Genomic DNA, 23,996 nt, shown 5'->3' with positions numbered 1-23,996 from the left:
CCCCACCCCCCCACAAAAACAAAAAAATACTGTGAAAAGAAAAAAGGGATGTAGAAAGTCCGTTGTAATTAGCAAACAGCCTCTGGATCTAAAGAGGGGGGGGAACGTCCCCTTAGTTGTTCCACCTGGCCAAGACAGTGATGATGACGTAATCCAGGTTTGAGGTTCTCTTTAAACTTCCACGTCTTTACTTATTCTAAATTGACACTGCAAAAAGAAGAAGACAGCAAGTTGATCAATGGATGACCTTTTCCTCGTCCACAGTTTAGCCATCGTGTTTCTATTCTAGGAGAGTTTAGGTACAAGATGTAAACTGAGTGTGCAAAACATTAAGGACACCTGCTTTTTCCATGACATAGACTGACCAGGTGAATCCAGGTGAAAGCTATGATCCCTTATTGATGTCACTTGTTAAATCCACTTTAAAAATCAGTGTAGATGAAAGGGAGGAGACAGGTTAAATAAGGATTTTTAAGTCATGGATTGTGTACGTGTGCCATTCAGAGGGTGAATGTGAAAGACAAAATATTTAAGTGCCTTTGAAAGGGGTATGGTAGGTGCCAGGCTCTGCTGGGTTTTTCATGTTCAACCGTTTCCTGTGTGTATCAAGAATGGTCCACCACCCAAAGGACATCCAGCCAATTTGACACAACTGTGGGAAGCATTGGAGTAAATATGGGCCAGCATCCCTGTGGAACACTTTTGACACCTTGTAGAGTCCATGCCCATACAAAATTAGGCTGTTCTGAGGGCAAAAGTGGGGTGGGGGGGGTGGGGTGGTACAACTCAATATTAGGAAGGTGTCCTTAATGTTTTGCACTTAACAAGCATGCATGATTACTCCTACATAAACAGTTGGCTAATGATTGGTATAAGCAGTAATTAACAAGTGCATACATTCACTCTGTTTGGCTGAATCGATTCATATTTCAGATTGGGTGATATCCACGGTGTAAAAATGACAATGCATGTTGCATTCATTTAAAAGCAACGATTTAATTGAATCTAATCATCATACGGTCAGCAAATCTGTAACATGAAACACAATTCGGAAAAGCTCATCCTTTCACACCAGACCTTGAATGTCACAGTCATAGACTCCCGAGGACTACAGTCTCCTATAGTCCTTCGTTAGGTAAGGACCTGCGAGATCACACTACGTTAACATCAACTTCGAGAGAATAGACATGTTTTGACTTCAACACAAAAAAAAAGCAGCTAGATGGGACGTGGTGATGAGACACACCATATGGATAGTACTGACACCGAGAGACGAGTGTCAGGGGAGAAGAGTAGGTCTCATAGTGAAGACTGGGCCTCGAGAGGAGAGAAAGGAGGGGAGAAGCCACAGATGTGAGCAGAGTGGGGGGGGGTTGCCCGGAATGGGAGTAACCTTCCGAAATGGGAGGGGGAAGAAAAGGGGTCAAAGCTGGGTTGGAGGCCCGAACAGTGGAGTCTCTTGTGCTGAAAAGTTAAGGGTGCCTTTAAAAATCACTGACTGCCCTGGGGGGGGGGGGGCATTTGCATTCCGTTTCCTGGATGCAGCAATTAAGAAGGTATTGACAACAGCTGATCTCCTCTAATGTGATGCTTTCTACAGACCCATCGGTTTCGACAGACACACCACTCGGCCTGGCCACAAATATGGAGATGTTATGAGTCTGTTCGGCTCCATATGGAACAGAGAATTCCGAACATGTACGCTGTCTGAGCATCTGCATATGCCTGGCCCCTACCGCGAGCACACAGGTCTTAAAGAGACAGCGCACATGCTGGCACACAGCGTGTTAGCGCTACACCGACCCCCCCACCTCCCTCCCTCCCTCCCGCTCTCTCTCTCTGCCAGTGAGTGGGCTGGAGCAGGCTCTCTCAGAATAGCACTGCAGCATCGAACGAGAGGAAGAGTGAGAGAGGGAACGAAAGGGAAGGAGCAACACCGTCCTCCACCTCCCATATCAACACATATCCGTCTATCCACTGTCTTAGCGATGCCCTCCGTTGTGCAATGGGCTTTGTGTCACCTCTCCTCCTTTCCCAAGGATCTCTCCATCTCGCCCTCCTCCCATGCGGCTCAGTGTCAGATGTTTGTCCACCCCACCACCCCTCTTGTTCGTCCACCCTACCCCACCTTTTCTCCCCATCTCTCTCTGGACTGAGGCATGCTGGTTCAAAAAGGCAGTGCACTAGGACAGTGAGCAACAGCGCCCTTTGTAATTAGGTGTCAGCGTGCATAGGCCTCCGAAGAAGAGGCATCATTAATTACTGTAGACCCATTACCGACTCCCTTGATAAGTTAACGATTAATTACCTTTAATACTGGGAAACGCTGTAGTATTTTTGACCATTATTGAACTATTGTGGCTGTTTCCTAATGTGCCATATCATGTAGCATACATTGAGCTTAGTCTATAGGCTCTTTGTGGGAGATTATATATCGATAAGCCTCCCGCGGCTGAGTTTTTGGGCAGCAAACAGGTGCCTCTACGTGACAATGTTATCAAAGCAAAACCATATCCATACACATTGAAGTTAGGCAGGCTTGCTGGCCATGAGCATGATGGCACGGTTAGTGTGTCGACATTTGCATTGATGTGGCGTTGCTCATGTCGGGACCAAGTCATACAGTCATTGTGTGCTTAGGCCAATTCACACACTTCCATTTTCTATTGCTGCTAGATGACTTCGTTTGTGGGGGGGAAACGGACAAGATAGACACAAAATGGGAGGGTAGTTATCGTGGTCGAGGCGCAAAGAGCGAGACCTGTTCACGTGCGCGTTTCGTTGGGCAACGTTGCAGCACTAATCAGAAACAAAATGAAGGAACGACTTACCTGCGTGTCGCTGATTGTATTCAAAGGGCAATAAGATGATGGTCCATTTTTAGATGCGGTCGTCGGGCCCGTCACCATGTTTCCTTGAAATTAAACAAGGAGGGAAAATATTGTAGCACATCAATTGTTGCCAATACAATAATTCCAATATAAATTGAGTAAAAAATGGCCCTACACTATGCCACATCACAATGAAAGCCCATAGATTGGAGTTCACACGCGGATGCGCTGGTCTCTTCCAAATATTAAATAACTACACCAAAATTGTGTGTGTGTCATATGGTCAAAAATAATTGTTAGAAAAATAGAAAAATCAGCACTCAATTAATAATTAACTTCCATCCTAAATTGAGAGAGTCGTGTTTATCTATCCACTCGAATGAGGCTGTGGAAATCCGTTTTCAAGCTTTTGAAGTTATGCAAACAGGAGAACATTAATCAGATTTTGTTCATTAAAAAGTGTTCAAAAGGTAGCTTTACCAGATGTATAGTAGTCCATTCACCAACATTGGATCTTAATTGTGATTCCCGGAAAATAACTGATCATGCCTACATTTTCCATTGTAATTCCAGGTGAGGATGAAATGAATTTGTCTCGAAGGACATGTTTCTCTCCGAATAGACATAGAAAATCGCACAATAATAAAACATTTTTTTTAAACGAGGGGGAGGTCGTCTAACTAAATTATATCAGAACATATATTTTCAATCACATATTGCTATTTCCTTTTAGCGGCGACTATAATCCTCACTGCGCTCCCCCCTTTGCTATAGAGGTTCCACCGCGTTGATGAAATTCATAAAAAGTAATTGCTTTCACAAAGGTCCGCCACACTCGATGCTCACTCATTGATAGGACAATATGGTAGGCCTACTTGTTCACGTTTCCATTTGTTAAATGAGCAAAAGTATCTACCAATCGGTGACACGCTTTATTCCCAATGAGCTATCTCTTTCGCGGAAACATTGGTTTACAAACGGGGATGGAATGGAATGGTTTAAACGCATGCACCAGGAGCGAACACGCATACGCCTTCAAAAAAGCCAAATGTTTCTGTTCTATGTAAACAACAAAGCTCACTGCAAATAACAGTGGAATGCAAACATCTAAAACACTAGCAAAGTGATGGGGGAAAATTGACACTGCTTTACAGCGTTTCATGGGTAAATAGATAGAGAGGGAAGAGTCTAGGATAATGCAGTGTCATTAGTTGCCTTGACAACCATGTCCATGTATTTCAGCTAATTGTGAATTTGATGGAAATTAGTAGATGCTTGTTTCCTTCGTCCCAGTCACTGCCCCATTCACTAAATGACGTCATCACAAGAAAAAAAGGAAATATGCAAATATATAAAATAAAAAAACTTCAATTCGTTGCACAAACTGTTCCCAAATCCTCTCAGGCATGCCTTCCCTCAGTGACAGATACATTACAGTACCCTGTAGGCTACATAAAATAGAACCGAACAGAGCAGAATAGAAAATAATATGCATCAAACTCTACCATAAAGTCCACCATTGGTGGAAGCATTATTATGTGACAGGGGCAGCAATATTGATTAGTGTAGCAGAACAGAGGCACACTGAAGGACTGTATGGGGTCTGTGGCCCCACAGATGGTCTTCTATAACTTGGTACACGGTGGCCCTTAGAGCCACGGTTAGGCAACTGTCCAAATCATCACTTCTCACCAGTGATTACTCTGAACGTCAGTATATCAATGAATTAACCAAACACATGATCAATATTGTCTCCAGGAGGCTAACAAACATGGCAATAGTCATTTTAACCTCAAAGGTAAGTGCTGACCGGACGCTTCGCAAATGAAAACTCTGAAATTGCATCTGAATGAAATGTCCAGAGACTCACGTTTCACTCCATAATAGCCATTTGAGGACAGGCTAAAAGAGAACCCTTGTGAACCAGCCACAGGAAATACTCCCCCCTGAACAGGAAATGGAGAATTCTCAGGGGTATCTATAGTCAATGGGTAAGTCCACCCACATGAAGTAGACAGGGTGTCCGGTGTTGCAGGACTGCACCTCACAATGACAATGTGTAGACTTTGGGCAATTTCTTAATATGTGTTGTCTGGTAGTCTTAGATCCAAAGAAAGAGAAATGTTCGGCAAGTCCATGAGGGCATACAAGCCTGTTGGTGGCTACGCCAAAACATACTGATATAATGAGTATGTTGGTCAAAAAGGTATTGTAATGGAAGATAGTAATGGCTGACCTATTATTCAAGGGGCTTTGGCCCCATCCCCTTTTATGGCATAACTACAAAGCATATGGATGTATACAGTATATTTTTCGTATCTTTATTTCACTAGGCAAGTCAGTTAAAGAACACATTCTTATTTACAATGACGGCCTAGGAACAGTGGGTTAACTGCCTTGCTCAGGGGCAGAACAGATTTTATTTACCTTGTCAGCTTGGGGATTCAATCTAGCAACTATTTTGATTACAGGTCCAATGCTCTAAACCACTAGGCTACCTGCAGCCCCAATATGAACTGTTGAACAAATTAGCATTCAAGGATCAAATCTGGGTCACATGACGACAGCGATAACGACAAGCTCCCAGATGTGACGTGCTTGTGTGTGCGCACGTGGGAGAAAGTTAAGGCATGAGGAGCCCTTCCTCGCCATTTGCGTCACTTCCTCCATTCCATGTCTTGAGGGGCAAAAGAGAAGCATTGTCGCCATCGCTATGCAGGCCTCTCAGTAGTAGACCTGCCAGACCTCTACTCAGTCAACAGTGCAGGGTGACTCAAAGTGTCCCCTGGCCAGGATGGAGTCGGTGTGCGTCACAAACACACTTTGACACACAGCACCTTCAGATACACAGGGCCAAGCACCTCTGGCTCCCAAACATCTCTAGGCGGTAGTCCATGACCAGGTGAAATCGTTTCATCAAGTAGCATACGCAGAGCCAGTCTCCCGAGAGAGCCTCAGCGGCCATCTTGTTGTTGAACACATTAGCAACCATGTGTTGTGTTGCGTATACCATAAGGTATGTAGAGACAGGGAGAGGAAAACGTAGGCAATCACAATGAAAGGGAGGGGCCAGACAAAATGATATGGTCAAAGTGGTAACATTTGACTTAAAACCAGCAGGTATGATGCGTTATGGTGCAGTTATAATGCATTGAAAGACTTATCATAAGTGTGCATGGATCAGTTACCTGCTGTTCCAGACGTAGGAACACGACATGCTAACTCTAGGCTCATGCACTTAACTCACACTACCTTGTAAGAACAAGCTCTTTAAACGGGGCAAACTGCAGTTGCTCCATCCGTTTTTGTACTTATCTACCCATTGCATATGAATGTAACTTATGATTCATCGAGTTTAGTTCGGTCCTGTTCCACCAGAACCCAAAATACAAGCTTGTTTTACAACAATGTTTGTGAACAATGTTATTGTAAACAAACATGGTCAGAACTATACATTTGATCTCATGGCTCGTCAGTTCTGGCATCAATTACTCTAGGAATTTGAGAGTGGCTCAATCTTTCCAGCCCCACCCCTCAGCTGTGGGGCAAAAAGTGGCGTGGAAACCGCTTTGTTATTGTTTGCCCCTTAAAATATTTGCATGTGGTAAATGTAAATCCCATGTAGTATTCAGTGTACAGTACACTTAAGACTATGTACGGTCCTAAAAAGGAACTGTAGTAAAACTACTGTTATAAACAAGTAATAACACAATGTACTTGTCTGCTACCCAAAGTTAAGGCGCTCAAAAGGTTTATGAACATGATTTAAAAAAAACAATACTTCTGAAAAGTAATTATTTTATTAATATTTTACAATCCTTTATTCATGGTTATGCTTCATATTTACTTAATTTTCTCAGCTCCACTTTGCAAGTGTCATGCTGTCCAGAAGACAACGACGGAAAGGATGAACGTGACAGTCTATACAACACCCTTTCAGAGGGGGAGAGATTCACATTTCACCTCTGGATGACTTCTCTTCCCTTCCGCTCACCCAATAGGTAAAGATAACATTAAAAACAGCAGGCTTGTCAGTGAATGGTGCTCCGACAAGTTATTTTCTTTAAAAAAATAAAATAAAAGGGTCTCAACTCCTTAGAATTTAAACGCTTTCCATCTCTTGAGATGACACAGGCAAATGAAAATGACAAACTTAAGATTGCACTCCAAACATTGGAGGATACTATTTTTAAAAAGCCTTATAGAAATGAAACAAATGGCCATTAAATGGGAATAGAAAGCCTTATTGGGGCAGACAAAACAAAATTGCCCGGAGGTGTCAGTCTGATTTGTGTGTTTTTTTTGTGCTGCTATGATGGAGCTTCTGACGCGGTATATTTCCTCACATAATGATCCATCAAACACTTCCTGAGAAAAGGAAATATCTACCTGGTGGTTGAAGTGAATTTGGAAGTGCAATCACAATTGATTTGTACATTATCATCAAAGTGACGGGAACAAAAATAATGACTTGTTATTACTAGGGCAGTCTTGCGTTTTATTGTAAAAGCCCGCCTCTGGGGTGGAAAAACACCTGTAAACTTTCTCTACAGACGAGACACTTCAGTGCTGGTGTGGTTTCTGTTGCCGTTGACCACAGCAATATAAACGTAATGTTGTAACGTGGGACAAGAATGAATTGGTTACCATGTTGTACTACAGCAGTCTTTATGGCAGTGTGGTCAATGCTGGGTGTACCCAAGAGGCAGCTATTAGTTTAGTATTAGGGCGGGGCTGGTGACCCTGAAGAGAGTATTCATTAGGGATAAAACATGGAGTCACCCCATGGAATTGCTACCGTTTCCCCATCTAGTCTTTAGCTTGTGTACAACCCAGCGATGACCTGACTGCTGTGAAACGCTTTGGAACCACCCCGGACCCAACATCCCTCAAGGGCTCATTTGATTGGCCTTTCTCTGTGCCTTGTCACTTTTTTTTAAACATTTTTATTTATTAATTTATTTATTAATTAAATTGGACTGCCATACTGCTGAGAATTAAGACGGATTTGACCAATCATCTTTGGTTGTCAATGAGTGGTAGGTGAGTTTTGAAGAAAAACACAAAAAAAAAAACAATACAGAGTGCGTTATCAACCGAACATATGAAATCATGATTTCTTATCTGCCAACAAAAAAAAAAAGAAAAAGAAAGGGATCCAGTTCAGGTAAGAGATTAAAAGCTTCAATCTAAATCAAAAACGGCCTGATGGGAAAAGAGGGAGGGGTTTATCACTGTAGGGGTGTGGCGTCGCAAGGCAAAGAGGGAGGAGCTCCAAATGCATTCTGTTGTTCTCAGACTGGCTCAGTCTCGCGTCTGCATCCGTCCCTCTTCCCAGTGTGTTCAGTTCAATCCAGGAATGTCGACAGTAGTCCACCCTTCTTTTATTCGCCTTATGTCACTGGAGGTCTCGGTCTTCAAGGTACCTGTACTCAAACGTGAATCCTTCCTTCTTCCGTTGTCCCCACTTCTCGTAGTCGAAGTAAATGTACGTCCCCTTTAAAAGACATTGGAAAAAGCACAGCAATGTTGGTGAAAATCCTTAATCTTTAAAATTTGACAAAAATCTTAATCTTTAAATAACGGTTATATTTTGACAGGGCGTGCAACAGAAAACACAAGTGTTCATTACTGGACAAGTCAAGGTAGTCTCTTCCTGTTTCAATCAGTTCTCTTCCGTTTGGTGCCCAATGAACACGACAAAGATTGCAATCCAAGGAGTCTGCAGTGTGTGTGTGTGTGGGGGGGGGACGCGAGCTCACCTGCTCAAACTCATCTGTGATGGTCTTGGGCTCCTCGTGCCTCTGGAACCACATCATGTACTTGGTGTGGAACCGCCACGACTGCTTCTTCAAGGCCTTGGCTGCCAGATACTGGGCCTTGGTGCCCTGCGGAGAGAACACAGAAGGGAATATGCTACTTCTATGTACACAACCATGTCCAAAACATGACACGGCCTGAAGATTGGCGGTGTGTGTCGTTACATCTTTCTCATCAAAAGTAAAACCATCAAAAATAATCAGCGTCTCAGTCACACAGTAAAGCTTGGTTTTGTCACATGTACACACACACACACCTCTAGGTAGTAGAATATGAAGAACAGTGTCTCCGTGGACAGTCTCTGGTAGAACTCCACAGAGTCGGAGTGGGGGGGTGGCACCTGGTTGTGGAAAGGCAGGGTGGGACACGGGTTCCTCATCAGGTACTGCCTGGAGGACCAAAACAATCACAATAGGGGATTAAATACATGCAATTTAGTCTCCAAAGCAACAGTGCAGAGAAGTGACACAGATATCCCCCAAAATGTAAGCCTGGGGTGAATCTCAAAAGTATTTTCCTTGAGTACTCATGTCCTCTCCAAAATGTGAGGGGGAAGCAAGAAGACTTGAGATTCAACCCTGGAGAATCTTTGTGGCTTCAGATTGCCTCCATGTTCGTACCTGATCCGCTCTGAGTCGGAGGGGTGGGGCATGTGCGTCCAGGCCGACTCCTGCATGGCCTGCTGGTACAGCTGGTCTTTGGACAGGGGTACGGGCCCCAGCGGGCACACACCCAGCGATGGGGGGATGCTGACCTCCGAGAGCGAGGGCTGCTGGGGGGCCGAGGGAGGCCCTGGAGGCACTGTAGTGCTGGGGAAAATGTCTGAAGCCACAGAGAGAGAAAAGAGAATTTGAAAAAAAAAAGGAGTCTGGTCTGAAGGCTCCCCCCCCCAAAAAGGTTGTTTTACTGTTACATAGGTGCAGTGAAATGTGTTGTTTTACAGGGTCAGCCGTAGTAGGAGCCCCGGGAACCAAATTGCTCAAGGGAAGACGGATTTTTCACCTTGTCGGCTCGGGTATTTGAACCAGCGACCTTTCGGTTATTGGCCCAACGCTCTAACCACTAGGCTACCTGACGCCCAGTAACAATACCGTAAATAATTGAAAGGTGTTAAGACAGTCTCCCAGTCAGCATCACTTGAAACACTACATGATGTCCCGTTGGTTGCTCACCTGTGGTGAGGTGCAGAGGGGGCAACTCTCCCTCCATTGCTGAGCCCAGGCCCGCTTGTTCGGCCATGGACTTCACAGTGCTCAGAGTCTCCTGGGGCTGAAAGTGCGAAAGGAGTTAAACCAACTGTGTGAGAGAGATCAGGAAATCTGACATCGGGTGAGTCCCAAGAAGTCCTCCCCGTTATGGCTCAGTTTAGTATTTGGGGTTGATCCTAGATCAATGTCTACGGCCAGGGTCATTTTGTTACACGAAGCTCCTTGTGTTTCTCACCTTCATGCTTTCAGAGGCCTGTGTGTAGGAGAGCGGCCCGTTGAGCATACTGCTGCCTGAAGGTTTACTCTCAATGTAGGATGGCGAGGGAGTGCTGGTGGGTAGGGTCATGGACCCTAAAAGGCTGGGGCCACTGTCTTTACTGGGTGGGTAAGAGAGACATTGGTTGATATGTTTTTAAGTGAGTTTGAATAAATTATGACCATACAGTGAGATTCACAATACACGATACCATAGGACTTCAAAAAAGTAGAATTTACTCACAGCTGATTGGTGGTGGAGATCAAAGACGAGGGTTGGCTGCTTTGTAATTGGCTGGCAATGTTGAGGGCAGAATCTGGTGTGCTGTCTGCTACTACAGCACTGTAACCTGGGACAGAGGAGATTGTAAACCTCCCTCTCAAACTAAAACAGAACTCTGACAATACTGTACATAGGCGATATTCATTTGGTTTGGTCGACCTTATAATCTGTACACCCCAATTCTGGGTTGAACAACTACTATAAACAAACAATTCACAAAAAAATGCCATGGATGGATAAAACCCGAGCAACAACGATATAAGCGAATGGTAATTCAAGCTTACTAGTGCTACCATTCTGCTTCTGTCCACTGGGTGGCCTTGCGATCGCCGCATTTCCACCTCCGATGCCCAAGCTGTTTGGCGCTCCTGATCCAGAGTTCCCTCCAATGCTTCCTATAGCTCCCAGGCTGCTTCCAGGGGCCAGGCCCCCTCCTATGGGACTGGGGGACACCAGTGGAGGGCCCTGGACTGTCGACTGTCCTGAGCCAAGGCCTAGGATCCCACCACTGACACCAACTGCACCGGGCACAGAGCCCAAAAGGCCCGTGGACCTGTCGCTGAATCCGCTCACCGGTCCCACTGCGCTGGAGTTAGTGCTGCTAGTGCTCAGGCTGCTGATTTTCCCTGCAAGGGGGCTTCCTATGGTCCCGGAGCCTGCTGCTGCCATGGCGTAGGGGGCCGAAGTGGAGCCCGCCAGGAGTCCGGCCATGGTGTTTAAGGACGCCGGCATCCCTGACAGGCCAAGGCCCGACATCTGGCTGACAGCCGGTGACCCACTCATGCCGCCTTTACCAAGGCCCAAGCCCAACCCGAGCCCCAAGGTGGAGCCCGGAGAGGGCCTTGACAGAGCCTGCGGCTGGGTGTTGGGTGTGAGGGCTGTGCTAGAGATGGCGGGCGAGGAGGCAGAGGGGCTGGGGAGAAGGATGTTGTTCGACGGGCTGGAGGAGAGGATTGAGTTTCTGGCCTGCTGCGTTTGGTGATGCTGCTGAAGTTGCTGCTGGGTAGCGTCGCTGTAGCTGCCAGAGTTGGAGAGGAGACCCCCCATGTTGCCCAGAAGGCTGTTGTTGTTGCCCACAGCGTTGGCCTGGCCACCTCCGGCGATGTTCACCATAGAGACCAGCGAGGAAGAGGCTGCTCCCGAGGAGGCGCCAGAGGCAGATGATGAAGAGGAGGACGAGGAGGATGAGGACGATGAAGACAACGACGAAGAGGGGTTGCCATTCTTGACAGGTGACTGAAATGGAATAAAATACATACTTCAAAACCACTTCTGGTGCAGCACAGCAACAAAAAGAAAGTGACTCAGACAGCACGGTTTACTTTGCAATGCATCTTACCTGACTGATTTCACTGTCTGTCGAACGTCCCCTTTTCTTGTCATCTTCAGAGTTCTCCTGGAGAAAAAACCCCCCCCAAAAGATCTCCCAATCAGCACCGAGCCATGACCACCGGTTCTAATTCAGCGCAAAACATGTTTTGTAACTAAATTAAATCAAGTGCTGTTCATATTGAGGCTCAATACAAACTTCATCTGCTCGCTTTCATCCTTGTTTCTCTAAACCCCCTCTGATCTGAGAGAGAGGGACCACGGAGCACCCACTCCAACCCAGGAACAAGTCAACATTCACAACACCTAATTACTATCCTCTAACAGTACAGCATGAGAGTGGGCGGTTCTAAAGAATGGGCGAGCAAGTAGGGGACACAACGGAGACTGAGGTGAGAAGTAGACAGAACCAGGGGTTTCCTCACCGTAGTGTACGTGGCGGGAATGGGTGAGGAGGAAGTGGTGGAGGTAGGCGTGCCGCTGGAGATCTGATGGAAGAGATCGTCGTCCAGGAGCGATTGGCCCGGCGGGGACGTGGCCACCAGCGACCCCGCTAGAGACACAAGAGATGGATGGGGGGAGACAGAGGGAGAGGTAGCTACATAAAAACAAAAACAAAAGTTGCATAAGGAAAAACGTTAAGTGGGCAGTTATACAGAGACAACAGGTACAGAAATGGAACGTACAGTATTGCAATAACCAAGCCATCGTAAATTATACACACATGGAGTCTAAGATATGCAGTACACACACACGCTCAGGAATAGTCACATACATGGAATAGTGATGTCTTGACACAGTATCGATACTCTTTCCATGGCTTTTGCCATGGAAATACTCTATGGTCCTTTAACGGCTTTAGGTAAAATAGTGTGTGCTATAGATTTGTATTTTACTACAAAATGTGACTTTGGGGTGGCCGTTTCAGGACTGTTTCCTCAGGAAATTATCTGCTTCCTGTTTTGTTTCCTTGCCGTGATTACCGTCCTTTTGTTGTTATCAGTAGCGTGATACTGAGTGTCGAGACAACACCACCGCGAAGCAGCACTTACGGAGCTCCTCCAGATCCAGGTCGTCGTAGAGGAACTCGTTCTCCTCGAAGTCGGGGTCCTGCGACGAGTCCATGTAGTACTCCACGTCGTCCTTGATCTTGCGGATGGAGTCCACCGGCAAGGTGTCGTTGTCCAGCATGCGCAGGATGGTCTCCAGCATCCGGATGTGGTACCGGTGCTTCTCGATGAAGCGCTTCAGCTCTTCGATGCGATCCTGTTTCTATAGCAGAGACGCGCGTGTAAGTTGATGCCTCAAACTCAGTTGTACGCATTCAGCGCAGAATGTGCTATATGCATGTGTGGAGGCATGGAAGTGGAAAACAGATGGTACCTACTTTACATTAGGTGCATTGGGTAATGCAGCGTGCCGAGAAAATAAGAGACATATATAGGATGAGAGATGAATTTAGAGTTAGAATGGCATCATCTAACGAGAAATTACTTTGGTATGGAAGAAAACAGAGAGAGAGAGGGAGAGATGGAGGGGAAGATATGGAGAAGGTGCACTATAGACACACAAAAGTATGTGGACACCCCTTCAAATGAGTGGAGGGGGGCTATTTCAGCCACACCAAATGCTGACAGGTGTAGAACATTGAGCACAAAGCCATGCAATCTCCATAGACAAACGTTGGCAGTAGAATGGCCTTACTGAAGAACTCTGACTTTCAACATGGCACCGTCATGAGACGCCACCTTTCCAACAAGTCAGTACGTCAAATTTCTGCCCTGCTAGAGCTGCCCCGGGCAACTATAAATGCTGTTATTGTGAAGTGGAAACGCCTAGGAGCAACAAGGAGTCAGCCGTTAAGTGGTAGGCTACACAAGCTCACAGAACGGGACTGCCAATGCCAAGCGTCGGCTGGAGTGGTGTAAAACTCGCAGCAATTGGACTCTGGCGCAGTAGAAACGTGTTCTCTAGAGTGATGTGTCACCATCTGGCAGTCCGACGACAAATCTAGGTTTGCCAGGAGAATACTACCTGCCCCAATGCATAGTGTCAACTGTAAAGTTTAGTGGTGGAGGAACAATAGTCTGGGCTGTTTTCGTGGTTCGGGCTAGGCCCTTAGTTCTAGTGAAGTTGAATCTTAACGCTACAGCGTACAATGCCATTCTAGCCAATTCTGTGCTTCCAACTTTGTGAAAGGCTTTTTCCTGTTTCAGCATGACAATGCCCCTATGATCAAAGCGAGGTCCATACAGAAATGGTTTGTCGAGATCGGTGTGGAAGAACTTGACTGGCCTGCACAGAGCCTTGACCTCAACCCCATTGAACACCTTTGGGCTGAATTGGAAAGCTGACTGCGAGCCAGGCCTAATCGCCCAAAATCAGTTCCTGACCTCACTAATGCTGTTGTGGCTGAATGGAAGCAAGTCCCTGCAGCTAAATGTTCCAACATCTAGTGGAAAGCCTTCCCAGAAGAGTGGAGGCTGTTATAGCAGCAATGTTTCTACATCTAGTGGAAAGCCATCCCAGAAGAGTGGAGGCTGTTATAGCAGCAATGTTTCTACATCTAGTGGAAAGCCTTCCCAGAAGAGTGGAGGCTGTTATAGCAGCAAAAGGGGGACCAATTCCATATTAAATATTCCATGATTTTGGTATCAGATGTTTGACGAGCAGTGTCCACATACTTTTGGTCATGTAGTGTAGATAACATATGCTGCGACTACTGACCTCTTTGTCTCCCTTCTTCTTTCGAGTCTGGACTGAGAGGGACTCCACTTCGCTCTCAAACTGATCCACCTGCATGTTCAGAGTGTCTATCGTATTCTGATGGACGACAGGCGTGACGTCATTCAAATGATTTAAACATGATCACACCAGAACCAGTCGTTATGCAGTGTGGTCTATGCAAACACTTTTAAAAAACCCCACCAAAACCTAATTCATAGGTGAAACTATTAGGGCTGGGACGATACCACTACCGTGGCAAGGAAACAAAACACAAAGCGGATTTAAGTTCTTTAGGGAAACGGACATTTCCCAAGCTAAAAGCACACTATTTTACATACAGCAAGTTTTAAAGAACTAAAGAGTTTGGTCTGCTTGGTGTTTTCATTTTTGCCATGGAGAAAATATTAGAACACTGGTACCGTCCTGGCCCTAGAAATTACGCAGTAAAGCAAATTCAGATTTGGACATTTAACAAGTCTTATGTACTTTGAAATCCAAGTGCACTGCAATGAATAGGCATAGATAGCATGATGAAATCCAAGTCATTTATGTCATTTCATCAGACCATATTAATGGCAATAGAATTTAGCTCATGTTTTGTGAAACAAAGGTTTTCAATCAAAAGTAATGCTCACCGTTAGCCAATTGCCAACCTCCTCCTTCTCCCTTTGGGCTGGGTCCACCTTCTGTGCCAGGCCCAGCCCCTCCTTCGAGTAAGCCTTTGTCTTGGTCTCTCGTTCCACGATCTTGAACCGCTCCATTTGCTAAAGGGGGCGATAGCAGGAAATGGTTTATAAATCACTACAGGTGATAAGTTCTCTTTGAGAATCCATTAGCATACCACATGCTAGCTATGCCAAAGATTTAAAAAATAAATAAAAACTATTGGCTTGCGAAAGCAGATGTTTCCAACTGCTCACATCAAAGCATTGGACTAGTTGGCGAGCAAAATAAGGTCGTGTTAGGGCATACCATAGCAAAACTTTTTGAAATGCTATTCAACGGACACCCAAAGGAAGCATTTTTTTTTTTTTTTTGTGGGGGGGCAAGTTCAGATAACACCTTGCCGTTTCAGACCTACTGAACATGTGCCTGCTGGGCACTGTGGGTGGAGATTAACACAGAGTCCTCACCAATTAAAGCCATCCTCCAATAGAATGGTTCAGAGTGACTGCAGCAGGTGTACAGATCTCCCAATTAGACCAGTGATTACTAAGTTTTGACACCTGTGTGCTTTCCTTGACCAGTAATGCTGGATATTCTCCACTAGGTGTTCTCAGAAGAGACTCCATCCACAACCTCTGACTTCCACAATCAGAGTTCGGTGCAGAATTTGTATGACGTTTTGGCTAAGGAGAATGCTTGGAGGCGCGTAAACCCAGCCTAACACGGAAACATTGCTTCAATGCATTTCCCTAGAAGTCAGCAGCCCCAGTAAGTGTAGTAATATGCGTCATCCACACAAGAGCATGCCAGCAGCACCTTTGTATATAAGATTGATAGCCCCCCCTGTGTTAATCTGTTAACAGTATAACAAGAAGCTAAATTAAAACCCTGGCATGAAGCCTGTGAACGCTTAGCAGAGCGGTGACTATTTGCTAAATGTTATTCATGTGGCTAACTGTTCTCCTGAGGGGGGCCTGGCTGTGGATGGAATCTCCGCCTGGTTATTTAATCCACCTCAGCTCAAGAGTGGACTGACAAAGCCTTCAAATAGATCAGGGTAGGGCTCTGTGGAACTGGAACCTGACGGGGACATTCTAAATAGTACACCATTGTCATTTGGGACTGAGACAAAGGGGGCAAACTGCCTGCCTTGAACAGGTGTCGCCCCATTACAGTAAGTGGGGGGGGGGAGAAGCACATTATGCTTAGAGGCATTTCCATCAAAGGACCCATGAGCGCCAACATGTGAAATTCATAGCAGGGTTGGAGTCAATTCCATTTCATTTGCAGTCAATTCAGAAAGTACACTGATTCCAATTCTCTTCAATTAGGAACATTTCTACCTAGAATTCTAAATAGATTGAAATTCAAATGAAAGCCAAGAGTCTATATTTTTGTTTGGGAGAAATTGTTTACCATCTGTAAGTTTAAGAAATGTTACCACATACTAATTTCTTAAAGATATTTTCACGAGTGAAGATAAAGTTCACAGAAGTAACCTTTAATGGTAGACCTACCCATTTTTGTATAGTCATTTTACTGATATCCCTTTTGTTTATGAATTAAGTGATTAAAACTCATAATTCTGTTACCAAATTGGTAACGGAATTAACCCCCAAAAAATATGTAATGGAATTATGTTCAGCTCATAACTGTTTTCTGTCTCTGTTGGCTGGTGGTTAAAACAGTCTAAGCCTAGACAACCCCTCCCTCTCCAGGTTCATTTCACCTCTCCCAGATCTTACTGACACCTACCGACGAGCCCCCTCTTTCCATTGACTTTAACCAGCATCCTCACCCACTGAGCATCAGCCAATACCGGAACGTCTAAAAAGTAGTTGAAATTTGATCAGTCCACCCTGGCCTTGATGTTAAAGCCTACAGATGGACTGGACCAAATCTGAACCCATCATAGACTTACGTTTAACAAGTTTGGACAGTACAGTAAAATGCAGTAAAGAGAAGTAGCCTGAGGTGTATTGTACTGTACTGAATTCCGCTCTATTGTGCTGTCCAAACTTGTAAAGCATGAAGAGAATGACATTCATATCCAGAATTATGCATTTCTGTGTAGAACAAGGACCCATGATGTGATTCAGTTACCGGGTGTAAAGCCACTTCACTTACTGTAGTTCAATGGCATAGCTGACACCCCATTCTTTTTGCAGACATCTTTTGAATCTTAATTCGGAGCAGGTATTTCAAGAGTTTTTGAAAAATGTGGTCGCATAACCTGAGATTTTTAATTGGAAATTGTTCAAAGTAGTCCTTGTGCATAGAGGTGTGTGGTTTGTTAAACTTGGATATCAATGGTTTTTGTTTGGCATACATTTTAAGGGAGGGGGGGAAATGGTGTAAATCTGTTACTGTGGAATTGCCCTCGGCTAAACAAAGTTTCACCGGTGCGAAATGCAGATGATTTAAAGATCTGCAGTAGACTCAATATAAACCAGGGGATGGCAATAGGTGGCCAGCGGGCCTAGACCGTCCCGCAAGTGATTTTATTTGGCCCTCCAAAGAAAAACGTTTGGGGGGGGGGTCTGTTCCCAAGTATTCACACAAAGACATTTTTTTTTATGTGACCGTGTCTCAATGTAATCAAGGTATGAAATTGTTATTTTCAAATCAAATCTTTTGGGGCTTAGTTGTGGTCATTTTGCAGTGTACAAATTCTAGTAATTATGTTCCTGACCACCCGCTCTGACATAAATCGCCCCTCGCGCCTGAATCTAGTTGCCTTCCTCTGATAAACCTTACTGCTAACAGAGATCTAGTATTCACAATGAACATGGCTTTGAATACATACACAAAGGTAATATTATCAAAAGTCACCATTGTTTGTCAGTTTGTATTGGCTGATCACCACAATACAAAGGTCACATCAAGAGTCCTGATACAAGTGTCCTTTTCAACACCATCGCATGTATATTTTTTGCCTTAGTAGCACCACATTTCAGGTCAACCAAAACCTCAGATGCTCACACACTTCGATACAAGACCCTAGATCCAGAGGTTAAGATGACACATCTCATTGTGTTAGCAGGTGCGGTCATTGAAGCTTGTCTGAATAACCTCATCAATGCATTGTGGTTTGGTAGGCCGTGCTAAGCACAGGTGTTTATACCAACGGTTTCCACAGTATGCGGCTAATGAACATGTGTTCCACACACTCACCGTCTCAATGAGTTTGCGATTCTCCACTAGCTGCCTTTTGTCTTTGATCTCGTTGGAGGCCACCCACGTCTTGATTTGGTCTCGAAGACGCTGGGGGGGGGGGGGGGGACAGAGCGGGAGAGAAAGAGACATAAGTTATCTTAGTGAAAGCATGCTGTGGCTTGCCCTGTGAGATCAAGTATGGTTGACACGCACGCACATAAGTTTGGTCCACATGGACACGTTCAGAAACAAAAACACAAAGTGGACACCCAGATGCTTTCGCTTGGGTTTTAAGGAGAGCTGACCCTCATCAGATGTAATCAACACATGCATGTCTGCACGCACCCACGTGTGCACACACAAACACCTGTGGGCAGGCTAAACCATATAACACTAGTAAACATTGTTTTGACATTTGAGGAACATCCCAAAACCCATGTGTCCTCAAGCCACATAACAGTTGAGAACTCTAGCGTTGTCTGTGTCCCACCTGTAGTTTTTTAATCTCTTTCTTGAGGTCGGCTTCATACTTCTCCTTCTGGTTAGCATTGGCTGCATTGTGAAGCTGTGGTTTGGAGGGGCACAGTCACACAGAGTACACTCAGACAAAACAGTATCTCTTCCCAAACATATTTCATATCAAGTCTTTAAACAATGTAGCCTAGAGCTTCACAATACGTCTAAAACTAGCATGGCAAATTCAATCTCATAGAGTGTCGAGCCTAGCATCCATAGCTTAGCCCTCTGTCTATACATTTTGAGTGACTAGTCTACATTCCCTTCCAGTCTCATCATCCCTCAACTTTACACCAATTCAAGTGGCGGGGTTGCCACTGGGCCGAAACACCCGACTCAGGAGTGTGGCGTTAAAACGTGTTCTTCTTTGCTTTACACACTAACAAACTGTTACTTCTCTGTCCCCGCGGCCCGTGAACAATGTCTACAACCCTACCAAACGAGGTGTGATGCAGTATTTAAGGCCCTGAATATACAATGGATGTTAAACGTTGAATAATTTGGTGGACCTTCGTACGGTCAGCACAAAACATTCCAACAAGCAAAGCGCCCAGGGAGGTAGAGTTCAACTTCCATATCTGTGCCCAAGTTAGCACACATTTTCAGATCATCACACAAACATTCTTTCAAAATTCAAAATGAGATATGGCTGTTACCTTTTGCCAAATGTCTTCAAACTGTTCCACGCCTTCCGTAACTTTTTTCAAACATCGATCTATTTCACCTGGGGAAGGGCATAGAATAACAGGGAGGGTTTGGGAAAGAGAGCCACGGCTTCAAAAAAAAAGAAATACTTCACGACGCATCACGTCAGGATGAATAATGTAAAGTCCAAAAAGCGAAGCTCTCCCTCTCCCCATAAAGCAACACCGCTTTTACAACTATGGCTGGCGGGCTCATCAATGATAGATGCAGTAAAAGCTACATGTGTCACCCCAAACCTGGTTAAAAATGCAGTGCCACAGGCACTGGCCACGGTAGTCTTCATTTAAGAAGGTTGTCTTCGCAGAGTAAGTCTGACTTTGGCCTTGCGCAGCCTTGCTCCTAAACGTTGCTTCTGGCTTCTTATTTTTGGCGTCACAACCCTTTTCAGTAATACAGTGCAGCACTTTTCTTACTGCGATCACATCCGCGCAGGACAATTTGATCACAGTAAGCAGAGTGCACTATACTGCGTTGTAGAGTGACAGGTTTAGAATGAAGAGGTAAATCTCTACCTGAATGGATAGAGATTAAAAGTGACATTTCATTTGTTGGCTAGACTTGCTTCATAGAGAGAACATGCATGCAGGGAGGGAATGTAGTGATGGACTGGGTGGTGGGTGATTGGCAGGTAGTACCATTCTGATCGACCATTTAGTAACCTCACCTTGAAGTTTCCTTTTATCAGCCATGACTGTTGACTAGGATGTTTTCTTCATGCCTTACTTCTTTCACTGTAGAGAAAAAGAAGTCTTACGGTGTGATTACAGTCATCTCTGGCAACCCTTTTACACTACATTACTTTTTCATAGCATGTTAACTCGGCAGTGAAGTTAGCAGTGTGAAATCCTGGGTCGTATTCGTTAGGGCACAGGCACACCACAGTGAAACGTTTAGCAACAGAAAATTAAAAAGAGCGTTTGTTATTGGACAAGTTCAGGTAGACCTGCCTGTTTCGATCCGCTTTCTACCGTTTGCTGCCTAATGAATACGACCCAGCTTTCCACCTGGGGAGAATGTTTCTCACGTCTCAATGTGATGAAGATGTATAGTGAGAGCATGCACGGCGCAGGTACATGGTTTTCACATTAGGCTACCGCTTCAAAACGGCCAGCATACAGAACAAAGTTTTGATAACTCAGATTAATTTCTAATGGTACAGTATTCGACTTTCAACTCAAATTAAATACATTAAAAAGCATTTTGAATGAGACACACTCTGATGTACACCCTGGGGGCATCACCATTACATTGTATCAAAGTGTCTAGTTATTAAGGCTTAGTAGATAGACCATAGTTGACAGTCTGACTTGTTGACATCTTACACATTGTCATCTCCTGGTTGAATGGTGCATGTAATTGGGTTTAGACATGGGTCCTTTAACAAGGCATTTCTGACCATTCCAAGAAAGGGAAAATGACTGAGGGGGGCCTCACAGAAACATATATTGAACAAAAATATAAAACCCAACATGTGAAGTGTTGGTCCCATGTTTCATGAGCTGAAATAAGACCTCAAATGTTCCATACGCACAAAAATATAATTTCTCTCAAATGTTCCATCCCTGTTAGTGAGCATTTCTCATTACCAAGATAATCCATTCACCTGAGAGGTGTGGCATATCAAGAAACTGATTAAACAGCATGATCATTACACAGGTGCACCTTGTGCTAGGGACAATAAAAGGCCACTCTAAAATGTGCAGTTTTGTCACACAACACAATGCCACAGATGTCACAAGATTTAGGGGAGCACCCAATTGGCCATGCTGACTGCAGGAATGTAAACCAGAGTTGTTGCCAGATAATCTAATGTTCATTTCTCTACCATGATCCATCTCCGTCATTTTAGAGAATTTGGCAGTATGCTCCAAATGACCTCACAACCGCAGACAACATGTAACCACACCAGCCCAGGACCTCCACATCCGGCTTCTTCACCTGCTGTACGGTCTGAGACCAGCCAACTGATGAAACTGTGGGTTTGCACAACTGAAGAATTTCTGTACAAACGTTCAGAACCTGTCAAGGAAGTTCATCTGCATGCTCGTCATCCTCACCAGGGTCTTGACCTGACTGCAGTTTGGCGTCGTAACGGACTTCAATGGGCAAATGCTCACCTTCGATGGCCACTGGCACACGCTGGAGAAGTGTGCTCTTCACGGATTAATCCCAGTTTCAACTTTACTTGGCAGATGGCAGACAGCGTGTATGGTGTCGTGTGGGCGAGCAGTTTGCTGATGTCAACGGTTTGAACAGAGTGCCCCATGGTGGAGGTGGGGTTATGGTATGGGCAGGCATTAGCTACGGACTATGGGATGGCATAAGCTACAGACAACAAACACAATTGCATTTTATCAATGGCAATTTGAATGCACAGAGATACTGTGAGATCCTTCTGCCCATTGTTGTGCCATTCATCTGCCACCATCAACTCATGTTTCAGCATGATAATGCACAGCCCCATATAGCAAGGATCTATACACAATTCCTGGAAGCTGAAAATGTCCCAGTACTTCCATGACCTGCATAATCACCAGCCATGTCACCCATTGAGCATGTTTAGGATGTTCTGGATCAACGTATGACAGCGTGTTCCAGTTCCCCCAATATCCAACAACTTCACACAGCCATTGAAGAGAAGTGGGACAACATTCCACAGGCCACTATCAACAGCCTGATCAACTCTATCCGAAGGAGATGTGTCTCTGCATGAGACATGGTGGTCACACCAGATACTGACTAGTTTTTATGATTGATGCCCCTACCTTTTTCTTTTAAGGTATGTGACCAAAAGGTGCATATCTGTATTCCCAGTAATGTGAAATCCAGAGTAGGGCCTAATGAATTGATTTCAATTGACTGATTTCCTTGAAATTGTTGCATGTTGCGTTTATATTTTTGTTCAGTGTATGTTTGTTTTATTGTACAGTACAAGACTCGTTTTGAATGTGTCTGTCAATCGATACCATAACACAAGAGTAAATATCACAAGTGGCAGTGGATTGCAGCTAACTGATTTAGCTAGCCTAGCTACATGAATTGTAGCCACTGAGTGGCGTCTGGATACTTTGACATTCAGACAGTGCACGTGAGTTCAAAGATGTAATGGGCGAGGGAGGTTACTTTGCTGAGCATCACTTGCTACTTTTTTTGCGACAATGTTAAACGTCCACGCAGCTCCGCGCAACTACGGTTCGATAAGGCAATTTTACCATCACTTCAGCCAGTGAGTTGAGGGTGTATTTGAAGTACATTCGCCAAAATCTTACCCACACTAGACTTTCTTAATTAACAGATCTAGCAAGTGAGCTAGACTAGTCTCCACATCTGGCTTGGGGGGCAACGATCGCTTATTTAATAACGTGAGCATTAAAGAAACACATGTTTACAAGCAACATAGATTACTTTATAAGCTGTTTCTATTTGTCAGAGATAAGCAAACAAGTAGACCACTTCAACACCTGAGTAACAAGAACTTGTCGGCTACAAAATTGCCGTGCATTATTGCAAAGCTTGAATTTCCTTGGAAAACATATCAGCTGAACCCATGTCAATTTGTCTCTGTAGCGGATATGATAGCCAGCTAATGGAGAACCACCGGCTAAGCTATTAGTGTAAGACAAATTGGAGGGGAGAAAAAAATGGCATATAAACTAGTTCTGTTTTAGTGTACGATTCATTTACCTGGATTTTCCGATTAAGCTTTTCTTTTATTAGTTGACCCCACTCTTTTAAATCGTATTTTCCCAAGTCCTCACGCTATTTTTCTAAATTGTATGAATTATTTTCGCCAAACAATCACTCCGCACATCCAAGATGGCTACCAGGAACACCTCCTCCGCTGTTGCCCTGATGGACTGGAGGCCCGCCTCCCTTGCAAGCGATTGGATCTTCATCCTCATTTTTGCCTTCCACTGGCTAGACTGTCTGCCCGTCTAGTGGGACAGATTGACAACTTCCGCACAGGTCGCACTATGATTGGTTAACTTTGAAAGGTGAAAGGTAAACATGAGTTCTCAAACCTCGCCCCCCTTATGTTTTGATCCATGTCCCTAACCAGTAACACTGATAAACTGAGTCGACAGAAAATCTATTGATAATATGAACTGTAAATAGTCCAAGTGTAGACTGCCATGTGTAGATTATTAATTACAGTGCTATATGAATGCTGTCTTTCATTAATCAAATGGCCTACCTACATGACTGAAATAAAAGATGTTGCCATCAGTCTAAAGCAATATTACAATCTAGTTTTCAAAACTCACTGAATAGAACTCTGGGCTGGCATTGTCTTTTTTTCCAACCCCACTGGAAGGCATGGGGAAATTAAAGACAGATTCATTCAAGCCTTTGCCCATTTGGGGAACACTTGACAGCAATTCAGCAGTAACTTTAGCTTGGAGTTAACACAACTCTAGATTTTATTTATATATATTTTTTAAACCTTTATTTAACTAGGCAAGTCAGTTAAGAACAAATCACTTATTTACAATGACGGCC

The 23,996-nt window shown here is 44.6% G+C and overlaps 1 protein-coding gene and 1 long non-coding RNA gene across 5 annotated transcripts; both read right to left on the bottom strand.

Moving 5' to 3' along the window:
• Nucleotides 1-35: 35 nt before the first annotated feature.
• LOC124012297 lies at nucleotides 36-3,588 on the bottom strand. Its single transcript, XR_006834691.1, has 3 exons — nucleotides 3,312-3,588; nucleotides 2,832-2,914; nucleotides 36-207 (listed from the first exon to the last, which is right to left on the bottom strand). It is a non-coding gene; the product is annotated as an uncharacterized LOC124012297 (long non-coding RNA).
• Nucleotides 3,589-6,615: 3,027 nt separating this feature from the next.
• Nucleotides 6,616-23,344, bottom strand: LOC124012128 (CCR4-NOT transcription complex subunit 3-like). Of its 4 annotated transcripts, none has more exons than XM_046325574.1 (18): nucleotides 23,181-23,344; nucleotides 20,161-20,227; nucleotides 19,448-19,515; nucleotides 18,766-18,840; nucleotides 18,294-18,383; nucleotides 15,089-15,217; nucleotides 14,454-14,549; nucleotides 12,779-12,998; nucleotides 12,152-12,324; nucleotides 11,737-11,793; nucleotides 10,682-11,633; nucleotides 10,359-10,464; nucleotides 10,095-10,236; nucleotides 9,824-9,920; nucleotides 9,272-9,473; nucleotides 8,908-9,040; nucleotides 8,594-8,719; nucleotides 6,616-8,328 (listed from the first exon to the last, which is right to left on the bottom strand). In XM_046325574.1, exons 2-18 carry the CDS (start codon nucleotides 20,183-20,185, stop codon nucleotides 8,230-8,232), a joined length of 2,790 nt encoding a protein of 929 aa, XP_046181530.1. In that variant the 5' UTR covers nucleotides 20,186-20,227; nucleotides 23,181-23,344; the 3' UTR covers nucleotides 6,616-8,229. The 4 variants fall into 4 exon arrangements, with proteins under 4 accessions (XP_046181530.1, XP_046181531.1, XP_046181532.1 ...); XM_046325575.1 differs by having other exon boundaries at nucleotides 12,779-12,992; XM_046325576.1 differs by lacking the exons at nucleotides 18,294-18,383; nucleotides 18,766-18,840; nucleotides 19,448-19,515; nucleotides 20,161-20,227; nucleotides 23,181-23,344 and adding an exon at nucleotides 15,426-15,548.
• Nucleotides 23,345-23,996: the final 652 nt, after the last annotated feature.

Source organism: Oncorhynchus gorbuscha, linkage group LG24 (assembly GCF_021184085.1).
Source record: "Oncorhynchus gorbuscha isolate QuinsamMale2020 ecotype Even-year linkage group LG24, OgorEven_v1.0, whole genome shotgun sequence".
Classification (NCBI taxonomy): Eukaryota; Metazoa; Chordata; class Actinopteri; order Salmoniformes; family Salmonidae; genus Oncorhynchus; species Oncorhynchus gorbuscha.
The sequence above is the reverse complement of the archived record's forward strand: the minus strand, read 5'-3'. Positions and strand labels throughout refer to the sequence as shown.

Bases quoted from the DNA above. Each gene is read 5' to 3' on its own strand.
- LOC124012128 (XM_046325574.1), bottom strand. From the start codon at position 20,185: ATGGCTGATAAAAGGAAACTTCAAG. The intron at 15,218-18,293 runs GTGAGTGTGTGG...CGCCCCCTTTAG, and splicing joins ATCGCAAACTCATTGAGACG to CAAATGGAGCGGTTCAAGAT. The intron at 12,999-14,453 runs GTCAGTAGTCGC...TCTCTGCTATAG, and splicing joins AGAAGAAGGGAGACAAAGAG to AAACAGGATCGCATCGAAGA.